Source organism: Oncorhynchus kisutch, linkage group LG15 (genome assembly GCF_002021735.2).
Source record: "Oncorhynchus kisutch isolate 150728-3 linkage group LG15, Okis_V2, whole genome shotgun sequence".
Classification (NCBI taxonomy): domain Eukaryota; kingdom Metazoa; phylum Chordata; class Actinopteri; order Salmoniformes; family Salmonidae; genus Oncorhynchus; species Oncorhynchus kisutch.
Window position 1 is genome coordinate 79,621,488 of NC_034188.2, and position 21,881 is coordinate 79,643,368.

The 21,881-nt window shown below is 45.8% G+C and overlaps 1 protein-coding gene across 2 annotated transcripts in view; it reads right to left on the reverse strand.

The window, feature by feature from the left end:
* LOC109884250 (glutamate receptor 4-like) overlaps window positions 1-21,221 on the reverse strand; it is a 147,939-nt gene extending 126,718 nt beyond the window's left edge. For both annotated transcript variants that reach the window (XM_031791159.1, XM_031791158.1), the window contains exons 1-2: window positions 20,889-21,221; window positions 17,210-17,368 (exon numbers count right to left, since the gene is read on the reverse strand). In XM_031791159.1, the coding sequence (XP_031647019.1) occupies window positions 17,210-17,368; window positions 20,889-20,976 (247 nt within the window). In that variant the 5' untranslated portion in view covers window positions 20,977-21,221. The remainder of the gene's footprint in view (window positions 1-17,209; window positions 17,369-20,888) is intronic.
* Between the last annotated feature and the right edge of the window lie 660 nt (window positions 21,222-21,881).

Consider the following 21,881-nt stretch of genomic DNA (forward strand, 5'->3'; position numbering starts at 1 on the left):
ACATTGACTCGGTACCTGTTCTCCTTGTATATAGTCTCAGTACTACATCGTACCCCTCACATTGACTCAGTACCTGTTCTCCTTGTATATAGTCTCAGTACTGCATCGTACCCCTCACATTGACTCAGTACCTGTTCTCCTTGTATATAGTCTCAGTACTACATCGTACCCCTCACATTGACTCAGTACCTGTTCTCCTTGTATATAGTCTCAGTACTGCATCGTACCCCTCACATTGACTCGGTACCTGTTCTCCTTGTATATAGTCTCAGTACTACATCGTACCCCTCACATTGACTCGGTACTTGTTCTCCTTGTATATAGTCTCAGTACTACATCGTACCCCTCACATTGACTCGGTACCTGTTCTCCTTGTATATAGTCTCAGTACTACATCGTACCCCTCACATTGACTCGGTACCTGTTCTCCTTGTATATAGTCTCAGTACTACATCGTACCCCTCACATTGACTCGGTACCTGTTCTCCTTCTATATAGTCTCAGTACTACATCGTACCCCTCACATTGACTCGGTACCTGTTCTCCTTGTATATAGTCTCAGTACTACATCGTACCCCTCACATTGACTCGGTACCTGTTCTCCTTGTATATAGTCTCAGTACTACATCGTACCCCTCACATTGACTCGGTACCTGTTCTCCTTGTATATAGTCTCAGTACTACATCGTACCCCTCACATTGACTCGGTACCTGTTCTCCTTGTATATAGTCTCAGTACTGCATCGTACCCCTCACATTGACTCAGTACCTGTTCTCCTTGTATATAGTCTCAGTACTACATCGTACCCCTCACATTGACTCGGTACCTGTTCTCCTTCTATATAGTCTCAGTACTACATCGTACCCCTCACATTGACTCGGTACCTGTTCTCCTTGTATATAGTCTCAGTACTACATCGTACCCCTCACATTGACTCGGTACCTGTTCTCCTTGTATATAGTCTCAGTACTACATCGTACCCCTCACATTGACTCGGTACCTGTTCTCCTTGTATATAGTCTCAGTACTGCATCGTACCCCTCACATTGACTCAGTACCTGTTCTCCTTGTATATAGTCTCAGTACTACATCGTACCCCTCACATTGACTCGGTACATGTTCTCCTTGTATATAGTCTCAGTACTACATCATACCCCTCACATTGACTCAGTACCTGTTCTCCTTGTATATAGTCTCAGTACTACATCGTACCCCTCACATTGACTCGGTACCTGTTCTCCTTGTATATAGTCTCAGTACTACATCGTACCCCTCACATTGACTCGGTACCTGTTCTCCTTGTATATAGTCTCAGTACTACATCGTACCCCTCACATTGACTCGGTACCTGTTCTCCTTGTATATAGTCTCAGTACTACATCGTACCCCTCACATTGACTCGGTACCTGTTCTCCTTGTATATAGTCTCAGTACTACATCGTACCCCTCACATTGACTCGGTACCTGTTCTCCTTGTATATAGTCTCAGTACTGCATCGTACCCCTCACATTGACTCAGTACCTGTTCTCCTTGTATATAGTCTCAGTACTACATCGTACCCCTCACATTGACTCGGTACCTGTTCTCCTTGTATATAGTCTCAGTACTACATCGTACCCCTCACATTGACTCGGTACCTGTTCTCCTTGTATATAGTCTCAGTACTACATCGTACCCCTCACATTGACTCAGTACCTGTTCTCCTTGTATATAGTCTCAGTACTACATCGTACCCCTCACATTGACTCAGTACCTGTTCTCCTTGTATATAGTCTCAGTACTACATCGTACCCCTCACATTGACTCAGTACCTGTTCTCCTTGTATATAGTCTCAGTACTACATCGTACCCCTCACATTGACTCGGTACCTGTTCTCCTTGTATATAGTCTCAGTACTACATCGTACCCCTCACATTGACTCAGTACCTGTTCTCCTTGTATATAGTCTCAGTACTACATCGTACCCCTCACATTGACTCGGTACCTGTTCTCCTTGTATATAGTCTCAGTACTACATCGTACCCCTCACATTGACTCAGTACCTGTTCTCCTTGTATATAGTCTCAGTACTACATCGTACCCCTCACATTGACTCAGTACCTGTTCTCCTTGTATTTTATTCTCAGTACTACATCGTACCCCTCACATTGACTCGGTACCTGTTCTCCTTCGATATAGTCTCAGTACTACATCGTACCCCTCACATTGACTCAGTACCTGTTCTCCTTGTATATAGTCTCATTATTGCTATTTCCTTTTTTATTTTATTTTTAAGTCTGTATTGTTGGGCTCAGAAGTAAAGCATTTCTTGGTAAAGTCAAGTCCTGTTTTATGTGCGCATGTGAAAATAACATTTGATTTGATTTGGTTTCCCTGTATGGATTTTCTTTTTTTTTACCTTTATTTAACCAGGTAGGCTAGTTGAGAACACCTTTATTTTACCAGGTAGGCTAGTTGAGAACACCTTTATTTAACCAGGTAGACTAGTTGAGAACACCTTTATTTAACCAGGTAGGCTAGTTGAGAACACCTTTATTATACCAGGTAGGCTAGTTGAGAACACCTTTATTTAACCAGGTAGGCTAGTTGAGAACACCTTTATTTAACCAGGTAGGCTAGTTGAGAACACCTTTATTTAACCAGGTAGGCTAGTTGAGAACACATTTATTTAACCAGGTAGGCTAGTTGAGAACACCTTTATTTAACCAGGTAGGCTAGTTGAGAACACCTTTATTAAACCAGGTAGGCTAGTTGAGAACACCTTTATTTAACCAGGTAGGCTAGTTGAGAACACCTTTATTTAACCAGGTAGGCTAGTTGAGAACACCTTTATTTAACCAGGTAGGCTAGTTGAGAACACCTTTATTAAACCAGGTAGGCTAGTTGAGAACACCTTTATTTAACCAGGTAGGGCTAGTTGAGAACACCTTTATTAAACCAGGTAGGCTAGTTGAGAACACCTTTATTTAACCAGGTAGGCTAGTTGAGAACACCTTGATTTAACCAGGTAGGCTAGTTGAGAACACTTTTATTAAACCAGGTAGGCTAGTTGAGAATACCTTTATTTAACCAGGTAGGCTAGTTGAGAACACCTTTATTTAACCAGGTAGGCTAGTTGAGAACACCTTTATTAAACCAGGTAGGCTAGTTGAGAACACCTTTATTTAACCAGGTAGGCTAGTTGAGAACACCTTTATTAAACCAGGTAGGCTAGTTGAGAACACCTTTATTTAACCAGGTAGGCTAGTTGAGAACACCTTTATTTAACCAGGTAGGCTAGTTGAGAACACCTTTATTTAACCAGGTAGGCTAGTTGAGAACACCTTTATTTAACCAGGTAGGCTAGTTGAGAACACCTTTATTTAAACCAGGTAGGCTAGTTGAGAACACCTTTATTTAACCAGGTAGGCTAGTTGAGAACACCTTTATTTAACCAGGTAGGCTAGTTGAGAACACCTTTATTAACCAGGTAGGCTAGTTGAGAACACCTTTATTAAACCAGGAAGGCTAGTTGAGAACACCTTTATTAACCAGGTAGGCTAGTTGAGAACACCTTTATTTAAACCAGGTAGGCTAGTTGAGAACACCTTTATTTAACCAGGTAGGTAGTTGAACACCTTGATTAACCAGGTAGGCTAGTTGAGAACACCTTTATTAAACCAGGTAGGCTAGTTGAGAACACCTTTATTTAACCAGGTAGGCTAGTTGAGAACACCTTTATTTAACCAGGTAGGCTAGTTGAGAACACCTTTATTAAACCAGGTAGGCTAGTTGAGAACACCTTTATTTAACCAGGTAGGCTAGTTGAGAACACCTTTATTAAACCAGGTAGGCTAGTTGAGAACACCTTTATTAAACCAGGTAGGCTAGTTGAGAACACCTTTATTTAACCAGGTAGGCTAGTTGAGAACACCTTTATTTAACCAGGTAGGCTAGTTGAGAACACCTTTATTAAACCAGGTAGGCTAGTTGAGAACACCTTTATTTAACCAGGTAGGCTAGTTGAGAACACCTTTATTAAACCAGGTAGGCTAGTTGAGAACACCTTTATTAAACCAGGTAGGCTAGTTGAGAACACCTTTATTTAACCAGGTAGGCTAGTTGAGAACACCTTTATTAAACCAGGTAGGCTAGTTGAGAACACCTTTATTAAACCAGGTAGGCTAGTTGAGAACACCTTTATTTAACCAGGTAGGCTAGTTGAGAACACCTTGATTTAACCAGGTAGGCTAGTTGAGAACACCTTTATTAAACCGGGTAGGCTAGTTGAGAACACCTTTATTTAACCAGGTAGGCTAGTTGAGAACACCTTTATTTAACCAGGTAGGCTAGTTGAGAACACCTTTATTAAACCAGGTAGGCTAGTTGAGAACACCTTTATTTAACCAGGTAGGCTAGTTGAGAACACCTTTATTAAACCAGGTAGGCTAGTTGAGAACACCTTTATTTAACCAGGTAGGCTAGTTGAGAACACCTTTATTAAACCAGGTAGGCTAGTTGAGAACACCTTTATTTAACCAGGTAGGCTAGTTGAGAACACCTTTATTTAACCAGGTAGGCTAGTTGAGAACACCTTTATTTAACCAGGTAGGCTAGTTGAGAACACCTTGATTTAACCAGGTAGGCATGTTGAGAACACCTTTATTTAACCAGGTAGGCTAGTTGAGAACACCTTGATTTAACCAGGTAGGCTAGTTGAGAACACCTTTATTTAACCAGGTAGGCTAGTTGAGAACACCTTTATTAAACCAGGTAGGCTAGTTGAGAACACCTTTATTTAACCAGGTAGGCTAGTTGAGAACACCTTTATTTAACCAGGTAGACTAGTTGAGAACACCTTTATTTAACCAGGTAGGCTAGTTGAGAACACCTTTATTTAACCAGGTAGGCTAGTTGAGAACACCTTATTAAACCAGGTAGGCTAGTTGAGAACACCTTTATTTAACCAGGTAGGCTAGTTGAGAACACCTTTATTTAACCAGGTAGGCTAGTTGAGAACACCTTTATTAAACCAGGTAGGCTAGTTGAGAACACCTTTATTTAACCAGGTAGGCTAGTTGAGAACACCTTTATTAAACCAGGTAGGCTAGTTGAGAACACCTTTATTTAACCAGGTAGGCTAGTTGAGAACACCTTTATTTAACCAGGTAGGCTAGTTGAGAACACCTTGATTTAACCAGGTAGGCATGTTGAGAACACCTTTATTTAACCAGGTAGGCTAGTTGAGAACACCTTGATTTAACCAGGTAGGCTAGTTGAGAACACCTTTATTTAACCAGGTAGGCTAGTTGAGAACACCTTTATTAAACCAGGTAGGCTAGTTGAGAACACCTTTATTTAACCAGGTAGGCTAGTTGAGAACACCTTTATTTAACCAGGTAGGCTAGTTGAGAACACCTTGATTTAACCAGGTAGGCTAGTTGAGAACACCTTTATTTAACCAGGTAGGCTAGTTGAGAAACACCTTTATTTAACCAGGTAGGCTAGTTGAGAACACCTTTATTTAACCAGGTAGGCTAGTTGAGAACACCTTTATTAAACCAGGTAGGCTAGTTGAGAACACCTTTATTTAACCAGGTAGGCTAGTTGAGAACACCTTTATTAAACCAGGTAGGCTAGTTGAGAACACCTTTATTTAACCAGGTAGGCTAGTTGAGAACACCTTTATTTAACCAGGTAGGCTAGTTGAGAACACCTTTATTAAACCAGGTAGGCTAGTTGAGAACACCTTTATTTAACCAGGTAGGCTAGTTGAGAACACCTTTATTTAACCAGGTAGGCTAGTTGAGAACACCTTATTAAACCAGGTAGGCTAGTTGAGAACACCTTTATTTAACCAGGTAGACTAGTTGAGAACACCTTTATTAAACCAGGTAGGCTAGTTGAGAACACCTTTATTAAACCAGGTAGGCTAGTTGAGAACACCTTTATTTAACCAGGTAGGCTAGTTGAGAACACCTTGATTTAACCAGGTAGGCTAGTTGAGAACACCTTGATTTAACCAGGTAGGCTAGTTGAGAACACCTTTATTTAACCAGGTAGGCTAGTTGAGAACAAGTTCTCATTTGCAACTGCGACCTGGCCAAGATAAAGCATAGCAGTGTGAACAGACAACACAGAGTTACACATGGAGTAAACAATTAACAAGTCAATAACACAGTAGAAAAAAAGAAAAAAAAAGACAGTCTATATACATTGTGTGCAAAAGGCATGAGGAGGTAGGCGAATAATTACAATTTAGCAGATTAACACTGGAGTGATAAATGATCAGATGGTCATGTACAGGTAGAGATATTGGTGTGCAAAAGAGCAGAAAAGTAAATAAATAAAAACAGTATAGGGATGAGGTAGGTAAAAATGGGTGGGCTATTTACCGATAGAATATGTACAGCTGCAGCGATCGGTTAGCTGCTCAGATAGCAGATGTTTGAAGTTGGTGAGCGAGATAAAAGTCTCCAACTTCAGCGATTTTTTAAATTCGTTCCAGTCACAGGCAGCAGAGAACTGGAACGAAAGGCGGCCAAATGAGGTGTTGGCTTTAGGGATGATCAGTGAGATACACCTGCTGGAGCACGTGCTACGGGTGGGTGTTGCCATCGTGACCAGTGAAGTGAGATAAGGCGGAGCTTTACCTAGCATGGACTTGTAGATGACCTGGAGCCAGTGGGTCTGGCGACGTATATGTAGCGAGGGCCAGCTGACTAGAGCATACAGGTCACAGTGGTGGGGCAAGACAGATATATATTCTCCATGATTACATCATCAAAACAATCCTGCCATCCATACCTTCACAAAAGGTCTACTGTATGTGAGTGGAATGTAACATCTGTTAATTAATTAAAAGCATAAACAGCGAGTATAAACAAACTGTCTCTAGACCTATGAGCCACCATCATCATCATCCTCTTCGTTGTCACCATCATATATCATCATCACTGTCAATATTTCCTTGTCATTGTTGTCGCCATCATTTTTATTAAATTTTATTTAACCTTTATTTAACTCGGCAAGTCAGTTAAGAACACATTCTTATTTACAATGACGGCCTACCCTAACCCGTACGACGCCGGGCCAATTTTGAGCCGGCCTATGGGAGCTCATAATCATGATGTCATCACACACACACACACACACACACAAAGTAAGTAGCTCAGTGCAGCTCTTCATCATGCTAATACATTGTTATTCTCTATAATCTACTGGAGCCAAATGAAGAATCCTGATAGATGCACACACACACACACACAAACTCAGACACACACACACACACACACACACACACACACACTGCATAAAGAGTGAAAATGAACACATGTGACTCTGAGATCTGTTGTTCCTGGATGAAAGAGTGATGTAGTTAATGGTCTTTTCAGGTCTCTGAGTGATGTAGTTAATGGTCTTTTCATGTCTCTGAGTAATGTAGTTAATGGTCTTTTCAGGTCTCTGAGTGATGTAGTTAATTGTCTTTTCAGGTCTCTGAGTGATGTAGTTAATGGTCTTTTCAGACTACTCAAGGTCAGACGATTATAATTTTCATTCTGAACATCTCACAAGAGCAGGAGATTAATTTAGAGATTGATTTACCACACCTGTTAAGAGCAGGAAGAAGATCAAATACGCAGAGATAGAGAGAGAGAGAGAGAGAGAGGGAAAGAGAGAGAGGGAAAGAGGGAAAGAGATTGGGAACGAGGGAAAGAGAGAGAGAGAGAGAGAGAGAGAGAGAGAGAGAGAGAGAGAGAGAGAGAGAGAGAGAGAGAGAGAGAGAGAGAGAGAGAGAGAGATTGGAAAGAGGGAAAGAGAGAGATGAAGAGGGAGGGGAGGGAGGGAGGGAGGGAGGGAGGGAGGGGGAGGGAGGGAGGGGGGAGGGAGGGAGGGAGGGAGGGAGGGAGGGAGTGATTGGGAAAGAGGGAAAGAGAGAGAGAGATTGGGAAAGAGGGAAAGAGAGAGAGAGAGAGAGGAAAAGAGGGAAAGAGAGAGATGAAGAGGGAGAGAGAGAGAGAGAGAGAGAGAGAGAGAGAGAGAGAGAGAGAGGAAAAGAGGTAAAGAGAGAGAGAGAGATGAAGAGGGAGAGAGAGAGAGATTGGGAAAGAGGGAAAGAGAGAGAGAGAGAGCGGAGGAAAAGAGGGAAAGAGAGAGATGAAGAGGGAGGGAGAGAGAGAGAGAGAGAGAGAGAGAGAGAGAGAGAGAGAGAGAGAGGAGAGGAAAAGAGGTAAGAGAGAGAGAGAGAGAGATGAAGAGGGAGGGAGAGAGGGAGGGAGAGAGAGAGAGAGAGAGAGAGAGATGGAATTGTTCCGCTTGTTATTCCCTGCCTCAGGAAAAAGAGAGAAAACTGTCGGAGCGGACGGATACATTCACAGAGTAGCTTCATTTGCCAAACATTCCTCCCCTGATGAGCCCTGAAAGTGTGTGTTTGATTTTAGTATAATTGTGGGGACCAGAGGTCCTCAGAAGTTAGGGGTTAGGAGTTAAGGTTAGGTTTAGGATTTGTCCACCACAAGGAGAGTAAAACAAACGTGTGTGTATATGGGTGTGTGTGCATGTGTGTGTCTGTGTGTATGTGTGCATGTGTGCATGTGTGCATGTGTGTATGTGTGTATGCGTGCATGTGTGTGTCTGTGTGTGTCTGTGTGTGTATGCGTGCGTCTACCATCCATCAACATGAGACATGAGGCGCACAGAGGGAACAACTGGGGAAACCCTGTTACTGTGACTGGAGAATGACCCTGTTACTGTGACTGGAGAGAGACCCTGTTACTGTGACTGGAGAGAGACCCTGTCTGGAGAGAGAGACCCTGTCTGGAGAGAGAGACCCTGTTACTGTGACTGGAGAGAGACCCTGTCTGGAGAGAGAGACCCTGTTACTGTGACTGGAGAGAGAACCTGTCTGGAGAGAGAGACCCTGTTACTGTGACTGGAGAGAGACCCTGTTACTGTGACTGGAGAGAAACCCTGTCTAGAGAGAGAGACCCTGTTACTGTGACTGGAGAGAGACCCTGTTACTGTGACTGGAGAAAGACCCTGTTACTGTGACTGGAGAGAGACCCTGTTACTGTGACCGGAGAAATACCCTGTTACTGTGACTGGAGAGAGACCCTGTCTGGAGAGAGAGACCCTTTTACTGTGACTGGAGAGAAACCCTGTCTAGAGAGAGAGAGACCCTGTTACTGTGACTGGAGAGAGAGACCCTGTTACTGTGACTGGAGAGAGACCCTGTCTGGAGAGAGAGACCCTTTTACTGTGACTGGAGAGAAACCCTGTCTAGAGAGAGAGAGGACCCTGTTACTGTGACTGGAGAGAGACCCTGTCTGGAGAGAGAGACCCTTTTACTGTGACTGGAGAGAAACCCTGTCTAGAGAGAGAGACCCTGTTACTGTGACTGGAGAGGGACCCTGTTACTGTGACTGGAGAGATACCCTCTTACTGTGACTGGAGAGAGACCCTGTCATCTTTTCTGCCATCGACCAATGTCTCCTCCCTATCTAAAGTGGACTGGCAGTAAATCTTATTAACTTAAACTCCAGACATCTTCTGCCTAACATCTCCCCCAGACAGAGAGAGAGAGAGAGAGAGAGAGAGAGAGAGAGAGAGAGGAGAGAGAGAGAGAGAGAGAGAGAGAGAGAGATGAGAGAGAGAGAGAGAGAGAGAGAGGAGAGAGAGAGAGAGAGAGAGAGAGAGAGAGAATGGTAATGGAAGAAGACAGTGGATCTCCAGCAGAGTCCTTTCTCCAGCTCAGACAATAAGACACTAATCCACCGCTGCTGCACCACACACACAGGTTCATCAGAGCGGATCATTAAGACTAAGAACAGGCCCAGAGCCCAGGTTACTACTGACACACTTCATCTGCAACAGGACAACTGTTTTAACCTCCCACACACACACCACAGCCAAGCCAATGCCCAGCCCAGGACAACACACACACCACAGCCCAGCCCAGGACAACACACACACCACAGCCCAGCCAATGCCCAGCCCAGGACAACACACACACCACAGCCCAGGCCAGCCCAGGACAACACACACACCACAGCCCACCCCAGCCCCGGACAACACACACACCACAGCCCAGCCAATGCCCAGCCCAGGACAGCACACACACCACAGCCCAGCCAAGGCCCAGCCCAGGACAGCACACACACCACAGCCAAGTCAAGGCCCAGCCCAGGACAACACACACACCACAGCCAATGCCCAGCCCAGGACAGCACACACACACCACAGCCAAGCCAAGGCCCAGCCCAGCCCAGCACAACACACACACCACAGCCAAGCCCAGCCCAGGACAGCACACACACCACAGCAAAGCCAATGCCCAGCCCAGGACAACACACACACCACAGCCAAGCCAAGGCCCAGCCCAGCCCAGGACAACACACAAAGCACAGCCAAGCCAAGGCCCAGCCCAGGACAACACACACACCACAGCCAAGCCAATTCCCAGCCCAGGACAACACACACAGCCCAGCCCAGCCTAGCCCAGGACAACACACACACCACAGCCCAGCCCAGGGCATCACACACACTACAGCCAAGCCCATGCCCAGCCCAGGACAACACACACACCACAGCCAAGCCAATGCCCAGCCCAGGACAACACACACACCACAGCCAAGCCAAGGCAAAGCCCAGGACAACACACACACCACAGCCAAGCCAATGCCCAGCCCAGGACAACACACACACCACAGCCAAGCCAATGCCCAGCCCAGGACAACACACACACCACAGCCAAGCCAATGACCAGCCCAGGAAAGCACACACACCACAGCCCAGCCAAGGCCCAGCCCAGGACAGCACACACACCACAGCCAAGCCAATGCCCAGCACAGCTCAGGACAACACACACACCACAGCCAAACAAATGCCCAGGACAACACACACCACAGCCAAGCCAATGCCCAGCCCAGGACGACACACACACCACAGCCAAGCCAATGCCCAGCCCAGGACAACACACACACCACAGCCAAGCCAATGCCCAGCCCAGGACAACACACACACCACAGCCAAGCCAATGCCCAGCCCAGGACAACACACACACCACAGCCAAGCCAATGCCCAGCACAGCTCAGGACAACACACACACCACAGCCAAACCAATGCCCAGCCCAGGACAACACACACACCCCAGCCAAGCCAATGCCCAGCCCAGGACAACACACACACCACAGCCAAGCCAATGCCCAGCCCAGGACAACACACACACCAAAGCCAAGCCAATGCCCAGCCCAGGACAACACACACACATCTCAGCCAAGCCAAGGCCCAGCCCAGGACAACACACACACCACAGCCAAGCCAATGCCCAGCCCAGGACAACACACACACCACAGCCAAGCCAATGCCCAGCCCAGGACAACACACACACCACAGCCAAGCCAATGCCCAGCCCAGGACAACACACACACCACAGCCAAGCCAATGACCAGCCCAGGAAAGCACACACACCACAGCCCAGCCAAGGCCCAGCCCAGGACAGCACACACACCACAGCCAAGCCAATGCCCAGCACAGCTCAGGACAACACACACACCACAGCCAAACAAATGCCCAGGACAACACACACCACAGCCAAGCCAATGCCCAGCCCAGGACGACACACACACCACAGCCAAGCCAATGCCCAGCCCAGGACAACACACACACCACAGCCAAGCCAATGCCCAGCCCAGGACAACACACACACCACAGCCAAGCCAATGCCCAGCCCAGGACAACACACACACCACAGCCAAGCCAATGCCCAGCACAGCTCAGGACAACACACACACCACAGCCAAACCAATGCCCAGCCCAGGACAACACACACACCCCAGCCAAGCCAATGCCCAGCCCAGGACAACACACACACCACAGCCAAGCCAATGCCCAGCCCAGGACAACACACACACCAAAGCCAAGCCAATGCCCAGCCCAGGACAACACACACATCTCAGCCAAGCCAAGGCCCAGCCCAGGACAACACACACACCACAGCCAAGCCAATGCCCAGCCCAGGACAACACACACACCACAGCCAAGCCAATGCCCAGCCCAGGACAACACACACACCACAGCCAAGCCAATGCCCAGCCCAGGAAAGCACACACACCACAGCCCAGCCAAGGCCCAGCCCAGGACAGCCCAGCCCAGGAAAGCACACACCACAGCCAAGTCAATTCCCAGCCCAGGACAACACACACACACACCACAGCCAAGCCAATGCCCAGCCCAGGACAACACACACACCACAGCCCAGCCCAGCCCAGGACAGCACACACACCACAGCCAAGCCAATGCCCAGCCCAGGACAACACACACACCACAGCCAAGCCAAAGCCCAGCCCAGGACAACACACACACCACAGCCCAGCCCAGCCCAGGACAACACACACAGCCCAGCCCAGGACAACACACACACCACAGCCCAGCCCAGACCAGGACAACACACACACACACACCACAGCCCCGCCCAGCCCAGGACAACACACACACCAAAGCCAAGCCAATGCCCAGCCCAGGACAACACACACATCTCAGCCAAGCCAAGGCCCAGCCCAGGACAACACACACACCACAGCCAAGCCAATGCCCAGCCCAGGACAACACACACACCACAGCCAAGCCAATGCCCAGGCCAGGACAGCACACACACCACAGCCAAGCCAATGCCCAGCCCAGGACAACACACACAACACAGCCAAGCCCAGCCCAGGACAACACACACACCACAGCCAAGCCAATGCACAGCACAGCTCAGGACAACACACACACCACAGCCAAACCAATGCCCAGCCCAGGACAACACACACACCCCAGCCAAGCCAATGCCCAGCCCAGGACAACACACGCACCACAGCCAAGCCAATTCCCAGCCCAGGACAACACACACACCAAAGCCAAGCCAATGCCCAGCCCAGGAGAACACACACATCACAGCCAAGCCAAGGCCCAGCCCAGGACAACACACACACCACGGCCAAGCCAATGCCCAGCCCAGGACAACACACACACCACAGCCAAGCCAATGCCCAGCCCAGGACAACACACACAACACAGCCAAGCCCAGCCCAGGACAACACACACACCACAGCCAAGCCAACGCCCAGCCCAGGACAACACACACACCACAGCCTAGCCAAGGCCCAGCCCAGCCCAGGACAGCACACACACCACAGCCAAGCCAATGCCCAGCCCAGGACAAGACACACACCACAGCCAAGCCCAGCCCAGGACAACACACACACCACAGCCAAGCCAATGCCCAGCCCAGCCCAGGACAACACACAGTATGACAGCCGGTGTGTAATATTGTTTTCAGTATACCAGCATTTTTACTTCAATGCCGATACCAGGTTTGGTATCACGCTACTCGAAACCATCACGATAGAAAAACGATATCAAACTAGACTGATCTTTTGACTTCAGTTTCATTGCATTTGACATGTTTGAGGTCAATATTTCAGAGACAGCCACGTTTCTTCTTTTTAACCAATTTTTTAAACAGTTCTTACCAATCTAACAGCAAAACAACATACAGGTAATCATTTATTTGAATTTTAAATCACTATTGATAAACTGGGTAAATTAAGATGTTGCCTAGGTCCATTCACAGTACAGGTGAATGCATATTCAATAGGAGTGTGTGAATGCATTGAGTTGTAGTTTTGGGCTGATTTCATGGGACTACAGCTGACAAATCTGTTTCCTTTCCATTTGGGATATTTGCATAGAAGAAGCAATCTCATCTTTTATAAGACCTCTTTAAGACGTAATGACGTCATTCACACACACCGGGAGAGAGACAGGAGAGACATGACTGACTCAATGCTAGATAGAATGTGGAGCACCAAGCCTTATTATATTTGCCAAACAGCTTTAAACCAATTGTTTCTACTGATGTCTGGAGATCACAGTGTGGAAATGACTTAATGCTCTCTCATGGTTCTGATCGTTCCGTTGTAGTCATCACTCTAAGGAATCAGTTCAGTGGAAGTATTTTGCACTCAGATTGTGACCCTTCTGGTCACTTTCCTCGTCCTGTTATCAACTACAACAACATCCTCATTATTACTACCAACATTTATGGGTTCAATTCCAAACTTGAAAATGATGACTTACTTGAATCGTTGGAAACGCATGTTTTCCATTGGCTAACCAAGTTCCCTAATGCTTTACTTGTAGGTGATTTTAATATTGCTCTGAATAATTGTATTGATAGATAGCCTCTAAGACAGAGAACTTCTTTGAATACAAAGGCAGTTTATAGAAAGGTTTGATATTACAGATATTTGGAGAGTAATGTTTCCTTTTTTGGAGAGTACATTTTGGGGATTTCCCTACTTTGAATAATATTTTTTATGATAAATGGCGCTAAAAATCATTTTATCCCACATTACATCTTCTTCTGTTTTGGTCACTTTGATTTGATATTGCTTTGTAACTATAACATTGATAAGATTCTTACCAAATGACTTGCTTTTCATAGACAAGTGTTCGTAGCATGGTCATTAATAAATATAGGTATTTCATTTGGAACAAATAGGATATTTTGCATAGGAACAATTATTTGTTTTTTTAAGACTGGGTTTGATAATCACATCCTACTGGTGAGCAAACGTTTTAATGGGTTGTTACTCAAGGAATTTTGATCTCTTTACAATATCCCCGTTACACCAAGAGAGTTGGCCATCTTGGACTCTCATGCTGTTTAGAGGTGTAACCAGACCACACCTTCTTGAGATACCCTTGTTTAGTCCAGCTGACTCTTCAGTAGTAAACATGTGTTTCTTCTTGCTCCCTCAGAACAACAGTAGGTCTATACCTGCTTTGTTTTAAAAGGATGTTGTATCTATTCCTTATGTCACACCATACTGGGATACACTTGTCAATAGTATTTGTTGGAAAAAGGTTTGGTTATTACCACACAAATACCTGCTTGTTAACACGGTGAAAGGTCTCTTTCAGAGTTATCCAGAAGTATTAACCTGTGAATCATTACCTGAAGAAACTCCAAAAATACATTCATATTAATTGTACTTTTTTGTGTTCAGCATCCAGAAACTGTTTAGCATTTAGTTTGACATTGTCTACTTGTAAAGAGATTATGGCAAGATATTTTTAGATTTATAATTGATAATATTCCTGATGATTTTTGTTTATTATGGGAGAATGTGCTGCTGAGTTTCTTTAAACTGCAATAAGAATAAAGAAAAACAATGTAACCTCTGAAATGTAATATAAATACATGTGAAATCACTAATAAATAACCACTCTTCCTTGTTTTCTATAAGCAGTTCGAGCAGTACATTAAGATCATTCTACATTCTTCAAATAAGAAAACTATAAAAACAGTCAACACATGCGTGTCTTTTAAGGTCTGTTTTATAATCTGTACTTTGTTTTATCCCTTTTAGCATATAGCATATATAGTGGATTCAGAAAGTACTCAGACCCCTTTACTTTTTCAGCATTTTGTTACTTTACAGCCTTACATGTTGTTCTTGTTTGTTTGCTTGTTTGTTTGTTTGTTTGTTTGTTTGCTTGTTTGTTTGTTTGTTTGTTTGTTTGCTTGTTTGTATACTTCCTGTATGTATACTGGTGTTTTGTGCAATTAAAATAAAAATGATAAACCTGACTGAGGCGAGGGAGGGAAATGAATTAATAAGGTTTTTGGTGACAGTCAGCTTTGAAATTAGCATATTTTGCGATATAGTTTGGTGAGCAATTTGTTTGGAACAAAAAAGGACTTGGTGTTAGCTTCAGATGTACGCTAGCAAGGAAAGTTAGCCAACAAAGTCAGAAGCTAACGGTACCTTCTTGCGTTGAAAGTGTTGTAGCCTGTAATGAACATTGTTCTGCGTACAGCAATTAACAGTTGCAACATTGCAGACACGGTGTACTCGCGCTATAAGGGGACATCAGCTGCACTGATGGACAGACTTCATCCTGTCTCAATCAGTAGATGACGCAAGGCACATTTGAAAGAATTACCGAAGGTAACAACAATTCTAGTAACAAAACGTTTTTCATGATCTCGTATTGAAAAAGTACCGAAGTTTCGGTTTACTGTGCAACACTAGTCTGTAACTATCCAACTTTCACACAGTCTAAGAGAGAGAGACAGAGAGACAGAGAGACAGAGAGACAGAGAGACAGAGAGACAGACAGACAGACAGACAGACCATAGTGAACTGTGGCGGCACGGTGGTCTAAACAGCGTGCCTCATCTCTGAGCATCACCAGGTTGTGCCCAGTGCTGGACAATATTTAGGTTTTTTTGTGAGCGCAGAGGAAGGCATATATCCACGTTCTCAGGACCTTTTCAAATGTCTAAAATGTAAGTCTATTTCTAGTGGTCAGGCTGGCCCAGTCACAGCCTTCTACAGTCAGAGGGAAGTCACCAACAGTTCTTCATATAGAAATAATGAAGCTGCCCTCAGCAGTAGCAGCTAGCGAGAGAGGGTAGTTGAGGAAAGCTGCCCTCAGCAGTAGCAGTAGCAGCTAGCGAGAGAGGATAGTTGAGGAAAGCTGCCCTCAGCAGTAGCAGTAGCAGCTAGCGAGAGAGGATAGTTGAGGATGACTTTGACAAATTTGGTCTCGATAAGTCAACAGCTGCATCCTTATTCAAAGCACAACAAACACACAACCACACTTAATTTCCTTCTCCAATTGCTTTTTTCAAGAATCTATTCCAAGCCAGTAAATGCTATTGTCTTTCATTTCCCGCTGTTACTCTTGCTTCAATTTGCCAAATTAACCACAGAGCTTTAGTCCTTGGGCCAAATTCAACATGATGGAAATTAGCCTGGCTTAACCATAGAAAACATTTTTATTGGGCCTCAATATGACACACAACTCTGGGGATGATTTAAAGAAGGTTTAGATAGAGATTATCTCATAAGAAAGACAAGGAAGTCCACATGGAACAATAGAACTGAATAGTTCCATTCAGTTCCATTTACCAAGAGGAGGTCCATTGAGACTCCATTATGTTCCCAGTGCAGATGTACTTCCTGAGGGGTCTAGACGTTGATGACATCACATAGACCTAGCTCATCTCACAGCAACCCCTTGGCACCCCCTTGCCCATCCTTCTATAGTGAATGACAGCCTCATATAGACCTCTAACTCTTGATTGATAGCTGACACTCCATGAGTGTGGTACAAGGTTTGAGTGCACATACACACACACACACACACACAACTCTTATCTGGTTGTACTCACAGGCATTTGTGACGGCGAAGCTGTTAGCTGTCTCAATGTTGTCGACATGGGGTACAAGGTTGAATGGAGCCTCCGTGGCATTGGGGCTGGTGTTGTGCAGGAAGATAGCCAGTCGAAATGCTGTGTACTCCTGATCTGTGTTCCTGATAAATAGACCACCTATAGATGAGGAGAAAGACAGTTGGTTTTGAACTGTGCTTCATTGGCACAGGGTTTCCCAAACTCGGTCCTGGGGCCCCCGCTGGGTGCACATTTTGGTTTTTGACATAGCACTACACAGCTGATTCAAATAGCCAACTCATCATCAACCTTTCTAGTGCTAGGGCAAGAACAAAGACGTGCACCCGTGGGGGATTCTGAAAAATAGGGGGATAGAGGGGGAGAGAGAGAGACATAGGGAGAGAGTAGGACAGAGGAGAGAGAGACAGAGAAAGATGACAGAGAGACATCAAAAAGACCAGAGTATAACAGAGGGTAAGGAGAGGAAGGATAAGGTGACAGATGAAGAGAGGAAGAGTGACGTGACGGTGAGATATAGAGGGAGAGGAAGGGTAAGGTGACAAATGAAGAGAGGAAGAGTGGCATGAGGGTGAGAGATAGAGGAGAAGAAGGGTAAGGTGACAGATGAAGAGTGGCGTGAGGGTGAGATATAGAGGGAGAGGAAGGGTAAGGTGACAAATGAAGAGAGGAAGAGTGGCATGAGGGTGAGAGATAGAGGGAGAGGAAGGGTAAAGTGAAATGACAGATGGAGAGAGGAAGAGTGGCTGGGAGGGAAAGCGATAGAGGAAGGGTAAGATGAAGAACCTCTCGAATGGCACAGTGGTCTAAGGCACTGCATCACATTGCTAGAGGCATCACTACAGATCCGGGTTCGATCACGGGCTGTGTTGCAGCCAGCCTTACCCGGGAGACTCATGAGGCAGTACACAATTGGTCCAGCATCGTCAGGGCTAAAGGAGGGTGTTGCCGGCTGGGATGTCCTTGTCCCATCGCGTTCTAGCGACTCCCTGTGGCGGCCGGGCGCATGCATGCTGACTTCGGTCACCAGGTGTACGTATTTCCTCCTACACATTGGTGCGGCTGGCTTCTGGGTAAAGTGAGCAGTGTGTCAAGAAGCAATGTGGCTTTTCGGGGTCGTGTTTCAGAGGACGCATGCCTCTCAACCTTCTTCTCCCCTGAGTCCCTACGGGAGTTGCAGCAATAGCTGCTTTTTGGATATCACGAAAATGGGCTAAAACATTTTATAATAATATGAAAAGAGGAAGAGGAAGGGTAAAATGACAGATGAAGAGATGGAAAGTGGCGAGGAGGGTGAGAGAGAGAGAGGGAGAGGAAGGCTAAGATGAGAGATGAAGAGAGGGAAAGTGGCGAGGAGGGTGAGAGAGAGAGAGGGAGAGGAAGGATTAAGTGACAGATGAAGAGATGTGTGGAGAGTGAGAGAGGGAGAGGGAGAGGAAGGCTAAGATGAGAGATGAAGAGAGGGAAAGTGGCGAGGAGGGTGAGAGAGAGAGAGAGAGGGAGAGGAAGGATTAAGTGACAGATGAAGAGATGTGTGGAGAGTGAGAGAGGGAGAGGGAGAGGAAGGCTAAGATGAGAGATGAAGAGAGGGAAAGTGGCGAGGAGGGTGAGAGAGAGAGGGGGAGAGGAAGGATTAAGTGACAGATGAAGAGACGTGTGGAGAGTGAGAGAGGGAGAGGGAGAGGAAGGCTAAGACAGGGAATGGAAGGGTAACGTGACAGATGAAGAGAGGGAAAGTTTTGGGGAGTGTGAGAGAGCGAGCGAGAGGAAGGGTAAAGTGACAGATGTCAGGGAGGGTGAGAGAGGGGAAATGATGACAGGGGAGGAGTGAGGAATGGAGAAGGCAGCTCAAGGCAGCAGAGCAACCACCTCCAAATGTAATTCACAAACATCACGAACATCACCTCAAATGTCATGTGATTCACAAACATCCCAAACATCACCTCAAATGGCATGTCATTCACAAACATCCCAAACATCACCTCAAATGGCATGTGATTCACAAACATCACCACAAATGACTTGTCATTCACAAACATCCCAAAAATCACCTCACATGACATGTAATTCACAAACATACAACAGTTGTGCAACATAAGCATTAACGGCAGTAACTACAGTAACTCAAATCAAATCAAAGTTTATTTGTCACGTGCTCTGAATACAACAGTGAAATGCTTACTTACAGGCTCTAACCAAAAGTGCAAAAAAAGGTATTTGGTGAACAATAGGTAAGTAAGGAAATAAAACAACAGTAAAAAGACATATACAGTAGCAAGGCTATATACAGTAGAGAGGCTATATACAGTAGCGAGGCTATATACAGTAGCGAGGCTATATACAGTAGCGAGGCTATATACAGTAGAGAGGCTATATACAGTAGTGAGGCTATATACAGTAGTGAGGCTATATACAGTAGCGAGGCTATATACAGTAGCGAGGCTACATACAGACACCGGTTAGTCAGGCTGATTGAGGTAGTATGTACATGTAGATATGGTTAAAGTGACTATGCATGTATGATGAACAGAGAGAAGCAGTAGCGTAAAAGAGGGGTTGGTGGGACACCCACGCCCGGTTAGCCACTGTGCGGGAGCACTGGTTGGTCGGCCCATTTGCGGTACATTAACTACAGTACGAAGTCTATTTCCAAGGCATTGTAACATTGCATGATATTTTTATATTCCCCAAGGAATTGGTTTTCCTCTGCCTTAAGTTCCACTTCTGTGTATTGAAGCGATATTCAAATACTTTCTCAAGTTAACAGGCAGATAGGGTTTGAGGGATGTGGAGGTGTGTGTGTGTGTGTGTGTGTGTGTGTGTGTGTGTGTGTGTGTGTGTGTGTGTGTGTGTGTGTGTGTGTGTGTGTGTGTGTGTGTGTGTGTGTGTGTGTGTGTGTGTGTGTGTGTGTGTGTGTGTGTATCCAACAGACCCTATTCGCGTATTAACTTTATCGGCAGCTCAGTGAAAGGAACGAGAAAGAGTCAGAGACCAGAGTCTCATTACAGTTCCTCTCCTCCTGCACCTCACAAGGAGTGATGCGGAGCATACATTAACACACACCTCCAGAACAGAGCACTGTGTGTGTGTGTCTGTGTGCGTGTCTGTGTGTGTGCATGTGTGTAGGGCTGTTATAGGATGGGGTATACAACTAACTCAGGGCAGTGGATCATGTTTAATAGAAACTCTGATCCGGGTCTAGTCCCGGCTGAACGATTCGGGCTCGGATCGATAGCCAGGGTTATACTGCTATGTATGGCACGGGAAGATGATGCAGTAGCGATCTGACTCAGAACAGCACCGTAAGGAACAAAGCGCCCTAAAACAATAATGAGCGCAGGTTGCCCGTTTGAAAATTACAAATAACGCGAAAGAGGGGAAGAGAGAGATCGAGAGAGAAAGAGAGAGAGAGGGGGAGAGAGAACCGTTTAACCTCCATCTCCGACAGCAGGAAAACAATTACCACAATTATGAATAATCACCTGAGACACATCAGCCAAACAGAAAGCGTTTCCCTCTGTAGGCTACTTAGGTTATCAGAAATAATGGCAATGTAAATCCTCTTTAATAAATAAACATGATTGGGGATGAAAACAATTTAAGACTCATTAAAACCCCGGCTATAAGAAGTGTCTATTTTTAAAGGTCTTAGCCTACTCACCTATTTGAACACTGCTGGGGAATGCCCCAGCCGCTAGCCCCCAAAGGGCAGAAAACACCCCGACAAAGTGCGGGTAAATAATCCTCATTTTCCGTCCCTTAAAAACTGTGGAGAGACATGGAGGAGGAGGAAACAAGGCGAGAGAGAAGGTGGGAAAAGAGAAAAATAAGCCCGAGTTTTAGCAATCCATAGTGGTTTTGTTCCCCCGCAGTGTCCGCTACCGCTGGAGAGAGCTCTGTCCGGCTCGGTAAACACTAAACCGAGCACATGCAAGATGGGTGGAAGAGAGCGCGAGAAGGAAAAGACAGAGAGAACAACTCGCCAGTGGTGAGGAGCGTCTACAGCCTGCATGGAAGGATTGGACATGCGCGCCCTCTCTCTCTCTCTCTCTCGCTCTCTCTCACACACACACACACACACACACACACACACACACACACACACACACACACACACACACACACACACACACACACACACACACACACACACACGCACACACACACACACACACACACACACACACACACACACACACACACACACACACACACACACACACACACACACACACACACAAACACACCCTCTCGCCGTCCACCCCTCCTTCAATATATCTCTTCCAACCCTGTCTTCTTTAACTAGCCATTGCGGTAAATCAAACAGCTCTTTTGATAAGGATTAGTCTGGTTTAGAGAGCGGAAAGGGGATCATCCTTCGCGGAGTTTTCATTAACGGCGCTGCTGCGGGGCTGTGGTAATTGTGAAGGCGATTCAGGTGCTTTTATATGCTCGTGTCCCTTCACCGGTGACAGAGGCAATTATTTTTCAACACTATTTTTGGGGTTTCTATAGTTTGATAAGTACGCCTAAACACGTAGACTAACGCATACGCTACCCCCTACGTGAGTTGTGTACGGAATTTGATTCCACCTCAAAGCGCTCGCTGTCTCTCCTTCTCTCTCTCTCCCACTGTAAATGGGTGTTATTTGCA